This window comes from Octopus sinensis, linkage group LG26, assembly GCF_006345805.1.
Source record: "Octopus sinensis linkage group LG26, ASM634580v1, whole genome shotgun sequence".
Classification (NCBI taxonomy): Eukaryota; Metazoa; Mollusca; class Cephalopoda; order Octopoda; family Octopodidae; genus Octopus; species Octopus sinensis.
Genome location: NC_043022.1, coordinates 10,104,350 through 10,112,993, shown reverse-complemented (window position 1 = coordinate 10,112,993; position 8,644 = coordinate 10,104,350). Strand labels below are relative to the sequence as shown.

Here is an 8,644-nt window from a genome sequence, read left to right as displayed (position 1 = left end):
AATATATATACAGCACATATATGTTTATATTTTTATACATAACATATTCACTAAATAAGTCACTTTACCCATTCCTTTATTATTATTATTAGAAATGGATAAAGCAACTTACAGCCATCTCTGTATATATTAACAGCAGTGGGATGGTAATTATCACAAGAGACCCCCAAGACAGCAGGGGCGTGTGTGCTAATCAAGTTGCATGGGACTTAGGTGAAATGAATGCCATCCAGGTTGGATGCTGTTGAATTGCAGTTGGGCAGGTTAGATTCCAGAAAGCAGGGATCAAATTGTGTGTGTGTGTGGATTCAAATTCAAAATGGTCGATGACTGGCATCACACTTGAAACTCAAGAGTACTAACAAATTTGAATCAAACTGTTTTGATCCATATATATATATACACACACATACATATATAGATAATTACACACATACATATATAGATATATACACACATACATAAATTTATGTGTGTGTGTGCATCTATATGTGTGTATGTGTAAATGTGTACATACACATACATACACAAACGTACATATCTATGTACACGCATTTGTGTTTTGCAAAGTCTTAAAGAAATATTATATAGTATTATCATTTATAAGCAGCTGGTACCGGTAACTGGTACTTACACAAAAGAATTCCACCTGATTGAAGGTAAAGAATGGAGAGCTGTGAATACCAATGGACATGTAAAGCACCAGCATTCGTCAGGCTAATGATTATGGAGTAAATATTTTAATTACTCTCAGATTTATCATTAAATGCTCAACTCTAAGCAGTTGAACACAGATCCTTTTGAACTTGTTACCCACTGGAAATATAATAATAATAATAATAATAATAACAACAACCAAGGAATATGGAGTGAGCAAGTCTCATTTCATTGAGTTATAATTGTTGCAAATTAATGAAATAAAATGAAGTTTATTTATATAAATATGTCTATGTGTGTTTGTGTATACACACACATATGCATACACACTCATATATATATATGCTCTGACTCTCTCTCTATATATAGATTTATATATATATATATGCACACACACATACACACACACACACACAGATAAATAGACACCCAAACATAGAATAGCTTCATTAAATATGCCTATTTTTCATATAAATGCACACACATACACACACACACGGAGTCTGGTAGAGAATGTCGACATGTGCGTCTGTTGCTACAGTGGCATGGTTTTACATTGGAATCCATGTATCTGGGATGCCGTGGCCTTCAGCAATACAGATTTGGTTCAGGAAGCTACAAACTAGCAGCTTATCTAAAGCTTTTTCAGCCAAGTCCACTGAAGATTGCTGCTGTGTCGAAAAATCTCATTACCAGCATGAAACCATGGTCACAGAAGAGGTAATAACAGTTACTACTAAACTGACACAGACACATACACAATAAAAAGAAAAACATGTTGGAACTTTGTACATATGTAAAGATTAAAAATGAAGACAAGAAGAAAAATACCCAAACAAAGGAACAAAAAAAAAAACTAGTAACAGGAAGTTTAAATCAAGGGAGGGAAATAAGTGGCTCCCTCTAACGACAATATGTGGCATCAATTTGTGTTACCTGTGGCAACATTAATTTGACTTTCCGTCGATAGGCTGGATCTTGGCAGTTCTTCTCACTAGGTTCGTACCAAATTGTGTTGTGCTCGAGGTAGACGGTCCGTAGTTCTGCTAAGCAGGCCAACTCCTTCAGGTCATCCCAGTTAGAAAGCTGGTTGTTGTTAAACTACAGAAAAAAAGAAAGAAAAGAAAAGGTAAACCCAGGCATGGCAGTGTGGTCTTGGGTTCAGTATCACTGTGTAGCACCTAGGGCAGGTGTCTATTACTCAAGCCCCAGGTGAATCAAAAACTGTGTGTGGATTTAGAAGATAGAAAACTGAAAGTAGCCTCTTGTGTAAAGCAAGCAAGGAGGCAGGTGGGCAGGCAAGCAAGCAAGCACACACACTATCTATTTCTTTGTCTATACACATATCATCATCATCAATTAGCATCCGCTTTCCATGCTAGCATGGGTTGGACGGTTCAACTTGGGTCTGGGAAGCCAAAAGGCTGCACCAGGCCCAGTCTGATCTGGCAATGTCTCTATGGCTGGATGCCCTTCCTCACGCCAACCACTCCGTGAGTGTAGTGGGTGCTTTTTACGTGCCACCGGCACAGGTGCCAGACGAGACTGGCAAATGGCCACGATCGGATGGTGCTTTTTATGTGCCACCAGCACGGGGGCCAGGCGAGGCTGGCAACGACCATGATTGGATGGTGCTTTTTTTGTGCCACCAGCATGGGGGCCAGGCGAGGCTTGCAACAACCATGATCGGATGGTGCTTTTTATGTGCCACCAGCACGGGGGCCAGGCGAGGCTGGCAACGACCATGATTGGATGGTGCTTTTTTTGTGCCACCAGCATGGGGGCCAGGCGAGGCTTGCAACAACCATGATCGGATGGTGCTTTTTATGTGCCACCGGCATGGAGGCCCGTCGGGGCGGCGCTGGCAACAGCCACGTTCGGATGGTTCGCTTACGTGCCACTGGCAGTAACTTTGAAGTTTCAGCTAGCGGATGATGGCTTAGCTGCCTGAAATTTCCAAGTCACTGTCAACAACATTCTTGTACAAGAATAATAAATCTGTATTCTACATAAGTATAGAGTAACCCATCAGATTAATGTAAAATTGTTTTTATTACAACTGAACATAAAAATAAATATTCTGATGCATAAAATATCTGGATTAGTAGGATATGATCCAGTCACCAGGAAAACTAATTAAGGTTAATCAGGAAGGTGTCAATCCCAATGATAAACATAGCAGCAAGGTAGTCAGCTGCTACAAGAGTAAAGAAGATGCTGGACCAAGTCATGAAAGCTATGGAAAGAGTTATAGCTCAGTTAATTGAGAAGAGAATTAGACAAGAGGAAATGCAGTTGAGCTTTGTGCAGGGGAGAAGTGACACTGACACTATCTCCTCAGTCATACAATTGCTAGGGGATAGTATCTTGCTCTGTGATATGGTGGTCCCTGAGGAATTTAGGATTAGGTGAATGGCTTGTGAAAGCTGTACAAGTCATGTATAGGGAGTGCTATCAATAAGGTAAGTGTTAACCATGAGTACAGTGAAGAATTTAGTATACAAGCAGCTGCTCACCAGGGCTCAGTTCTCCCTCATTCATACATGACAGAGTGTAAGCACCCTGAGAGAAAAGTTGGACATAAGAAGCATCAGATGTAGTGTGCAAGAGAGACGACTGCACTGGTATGGTCATGTGCTGCGTATGGATGAGGACAGCTGTGTGAAAAAGCGTCACACCCTAGTAGCAGAGGGAACCTGTGGAAAAGGTAGACCCAGGAAGACCTGGGTCAAGCACGACCTTCGAAAGTTGTGCCCCACAGAGGCGATGATGAATGACGGAGACCTTTGGAGATATGCTGTGCTTGAGAAGACCTAACAAGCCAAGTGACACTGTAACCATGGCCTATGCCAGTAGAGCATAACTGGCTTGTTTAAGAGTACCCTTCAATCATTGGCCAATAAACTGTGCTTGCAAAGACCTGTTGAGACAAGTGAAGTTATTTTTCATGGTTGATGCCAGTACCGCCTGACTAGCACCCGTACCAGTGGCATGTAAAAAGCACTATTCAAGTGTGGGCATTGCCAGTGCTACCTGACTGGCTCCCATGCCAGTGGCACGTAAAAAGCAGCATTCAAGTGTGGTTGATGCCAATACCACCTAACTGGCCCTCGTGACGGTGGCACATACAAAGCACCCACTACACTCTCAGAGTGACTGGCATTAGGAAGGGCATCCAGCTGTAGAAACCTTGCCAGATCAGATTGGAGCCTGGTACAGCCTTCTGGCTTGCCAGTCCCCAGTCAAACCGTCCAACTCATGCCAGCATGGAAAGTGGACGTTAAATGATGATTTTCCATACTCACACAGGACGGACAGAATTTGTAGAGACAGATTTTCTACGGATGGATGCTGTTTCCTGATACCAACTCTCACCTGTTTCCAAGCAAGGTAAATATTTCCTCATCTCTATATATATAAATGGCAAAATATCTTTCTGTGTGTGCATGTCCTTTATACAAATCCACAATTTTTCAGTTAGAGGGCTCGCACTTTCTAAGGTCATTCAAAACCGTCCAAGGGTGGTCGTGCATATCTTTACATTTCCCCAGTCACCCCGCAAAGCCATTAAAAAATCAATAGAAGTGACTTTTTTAAAGAATTTTCTATCCAAAACCCAATCAAAATGCCCGAAACTTGATACGCCAATTGAATGTCAGCTAGTATTACTAGCATTATGACCCGGTCTTGCCGGGTCATAGTGCTAGTAATACTATAAAAGAAGACACTTGCCCTGTATAGTATGCAGAAGAAACTATGTGTTCACAGTAGATAGAAGAGTGATGAGATATGTAAACTCACACACACACACAGATACACAAAGCAATGTACAAACAAAAGAAAACAGCACTCAACACATGCTATGCAAGTTAAATGCTAGTATTAACAGATTAGCATAGATTTAAATTTCTTATAGTATTACATATGCAAAATGCATGTTTGATCAATAAGATGTGAGGATACTATGTAGTGAGGTAGCCACAGCTTCTAGATAAGACCAACTTTCAGTGTCCAATTAGCCAGTTTGTGTCACATGATGAAATCAATATAGATAACTGCTTCGTGGCTGCCGGATGGCCACTGAATTGGAGCAACTGTGGTGCAGTAGATAAGAATAGTTTCCCTTGCTTTTGTCAGAAACTAAGATTGAAGGACAATGTTAATAAGTAATGGATGAAAAACAAACTAATCTGATGGCAATAATAAGAAAGTTCAGTGTTTTCTTCAATGTTTTTTAACCAGATTTCTTTAGAAAAATACAGTGCCATTCATCATCATCATCATCATCATCATCGTCGTTTAACATCTGTTTTCCATGCTGGCATAGGTTGGATAGTTTGACTGAGGTCTGGAGAGGCAGCAGCTGCATCAGGCTCCATTCTGATCTGACAAGGTTTCTATAGCTGGATGCCCTTCCTAACACCAACCACTTGGAGAGTGTAGTGGGTGCTTTTTACGTGCCACCAGCACAGGAACCAGTCAGGCGGATGTGGCATCGACCACGTTCGAATGGTGCTTTTTACGTGCTACCAGCACAAGAGCCAATCTGTCCTTGAGCAAGATATTTCACATTGCTCCAGTCCACTCAGCTGGCAAAAATGAGTTGTACCCGTATTTCAAAGGGCCGGCCTTGTCACAATCTGTGTCACGCTGAGTCTTCCTGAGAACTATGTTAAGGGTACACGTGTCTGTGGATTGCTCAGTCACTTGCACATTAATTTCATGAGCAGGCTGTTCCATAGATTGTATCAGCTGGGACCCTCGTCGTTGTAACCGACAGAGTCCTCCTCCTCATCATCATCATCATCATCATCACCACCACCACCACCACCACCACCATCACCATTTAACGTCCGCTTTCCATGCTAGCATGGGTTGGACGGTTCAACTGAGGTCTGGGAAGCCCGAAGGCTGCACCAGGCCAGTCAGATCTGGCAGTGTTTTTACAGCCGGATGCCCTTCCTAACGCCAACCACTCCGTGAGTGTAGTGGGTGCTTTTTATGTGCCACCGGCACAGGTGCCAGACGGGGCTGGCGAACAGCCACGCTCGGATGGTGTTTTTTTATGTGCCACGTATATATATATATACACACACACACACATATACATAAATATACATAATCCAAAAAAGAAGATAAAGAAAGAGCTTATTGCATCTTTAATGATCAGTTACAATTGATTCTGTAGCAACTGTTTTTAATGTCAATTCATGCTAAAGTTCCAGGATGTTTACGGGTTCTAAACATTAGCATGGCACTTTGCAAGGCGTGCATCAAAAATGCACTCTTGCCCTGTGCATCTGCCACATGTATTTTCCTTTATCAAGGAGAAACGAGTGTAGGTAGCCCCATGTTCGGTTTAAGTGCTGCTTTGGAAACACCCCATCGTTCCACCCTTCCAGAACTTTAATACACACACACATCTCTTATGATAAAAGGCAGATTTTCTCTGCCTCCCAAACCGTTCGTTTTTTATACAATTGTACAATATAGAATTTCTTCAATTGGAATTTACCTACGATTTTTACAAGTAGATTCGATTGGGTCATGGCATGTAAAGTTTTTTCTATTTGACCCCCAATTAAGCAAAAATTCAAGAAAAGTAAATATTTTACAATTTGCCTCTCTAATTTCAACTGCTTCACTCAAACTATTACCACACTTTCTGCTACTTTCTCTTTGCAAGTGTACACACACATAGACACGCAAACATATACATATACGATAGCCTCTCTCATTTCAAATGCTTTCCTCCGTTTTTTTCGGGAAGTTCTTTTGAAGTTGGTGTGCATCGGAAGCATTGATGTACATGTGTGTGTGTGTGTGTTTGATGGGGTGTGCGCCACAGAAAGTGTGGTGCGTAAGTGAAGTGCTTTTGTTAGTGTGTGTAAAGAGACAGAGAGTAATGTTGTGCTGTGTGTGTATGTGTGAAAGACAGATAACTGAACTTTTTTATTCACTTTTTGTAGTGAGTGACTGAGAGAGAAAAGAAGAGAGAGAGGTTATGTATGTATATATGTATGTATGGCTTCAGTGACACACACACAAAAACACATACCTACGTACACCTAAGGCACGCACACATACACAAACGGAGCGCGAACTTCAAAAGAACTTCGCGCTCTATCTATCTGGTTTGCCATTCCTCACACATACACACACAAACATATACATATATGACAGTGACAAACACAAACATTTCAAACAACTACATACAAACACTCAAACACACGTGTGTGTTTGTTATTAGTAAAAAAAGGCGCCAAACACAATTCATTTTATCATTCGAACACATTTGCAAACACACACCGACGGTCGAATTGCCATAACTCAACAGAAAAGGTAAATTGGTTTTTAATTTACTTTCTGTCGCTAAATTTTGGTAGTATTAATTGGCGAGCGTACTTCAGTGGTCAATTGTTGACAGAAAGAAATTGTAAGCTAAGAAGGTGTGTGTATATGTGTGCGTGCGCGCACGAAGTGAAGGATAAAAATATGGCAAGAAGTGGACAGATGTACATATATACATACATACATGTGTGTGTGTGTATGTATGTGTATTAATGTGTGTGTGTTATCTCTCTCTATATAAAGCTGAAGTTGTCTGTGTATGGCAGGTTTGGTAGCCTTCAACTAACACTATCTCCTCCGAGACCCTGCGGTGCAAGTTGACCAAAATTGAGAGTATGATAGAAGAAGGGTTGCTCTTCCTTCCGTTATTATGTGTGTGTGTGTGTGTATTAGCAATTCGTATAAAATTGCATCAATGACTTGAACTTGAATAAGTGGTTTCACATAAATGGGGATAAATTAAAAAGGTTTGTTGTTATTATTATTACTGTTTGACTATTGTAATCATGTTTGTTGGTTCCTCATCAGGGAAACGTTGTTGTGTTGCATTTGTTAAATAATTGTAAACCGTAACCCTCCCCCTTTCGGAGAAGGGGCTTTGGTTATTATTTCAAAATTAAATTGTGTCCCTGTTTGGGGAAATTGACAATATTTTCACCGTCTTTACGGAAGCATTTTTGTTAAAATGCCTTCGATAGAAGAAAGTCCAAAAATGAATTTCGCTGCAGCCGTACACTTCTATACAAGAGGGAGGACAAGATCCAATTGATCAAAATTGCAAGAGACGGGCCTACAATTCCAGTCTGTTATATATTTTGAGTATTGTTATCACTAGCGATATCAAGATATAACTTTCTATTTTGTATTTTATGTGTAGATGTATATATATATAGATGTACATGTAATATGTACATATATATATACACATATATACATGCATAATATATCTACCCATACACACACACACACACATACATAGGGGCAGGTGTGGCTGTGTGGTAACAAACTACGTTCAAAGATACTGTACTTGATATGGGCGGTAGTGCCTTGCTGGTCTATGGCCTACCTTCAACAAACCGGGAAAGCACAAACACTCTGTCTTCACATTTGCTGCGTGAGACATGTTTTAATGTTGACGAGCTTGCCGAGTACATAGCCGACAATGAGCCAAAGCTCCTTCCAGAACAGAAGTTCGCTTACAACTCCGTTGTTAATTCAGTCCGGGCCAAAGCTGGGGGGATTTTTTTCCTGGACGCTCCTGGGGGCACTGGGAAAACTTTTGTCAACAAATTAATATTGGCTAAGATTAGGCGAACACAAGGCATTGCCTTAGCTGTGGCATCATCTGGAATTGCGGCTACTTTGTTGCCAGGCGGCAGGACAGCTCACTCCACTTTCAAGCTCACGCTTGACTTAGCGAAGACTGAGACACCAGCTTGCAACATCAGTAACAGCTCCGATCAGGCAGACGATGCAAGCTTATCGTTTGGGATGAATGCACGATGGCCCACAGAGGTGCTCTTGAGGCACTAGATAGATCTCTCAGAGACATCAAACATTCTTCAGCTCCCATGGGAGGCATAACACTTCTTCTTTCAGGGGACTTCCGACAAACACTTCCCGTTATTTCCAAAGG

General features: G+C 41.2%; 1 protein-coding gene across 2 annotated transcripts in view; it reads right to left on the bottom strand.

Moving 5' to 3' along the window:
* Nucleotides 1–470: 470 nt before the first annotated feature.
* LOC115224780 (protein phosphatase 1 regulatory subunit 7) overlaps nt 471–8,644 on the bottom strand; it is a 52,029-nt gene continuing 43,855 nt past the window's right edge. The window contains exons 9-10 of one of the 2 annotated variants that reach the window (XR_005003943.1): nt 1,059–1,758; nt 471–485 (exon numbers count right to left, since the gene is read on the bottom strand). Coding sequence is in view for 1 of the 2 variants with exons in the window: in XM_029795690.2 (XP_029651550.1) it covers nt 1,561–1,758 (198 nt within the window). In the remaining variant the exon portion in view is untranslated. Of the gene's footprint in view, nt 486–524; nt 1,759–8,644 lie in introns of those variants that run through there. The other variant, XM_029795690.2, reaches the window with a different exon arrangement.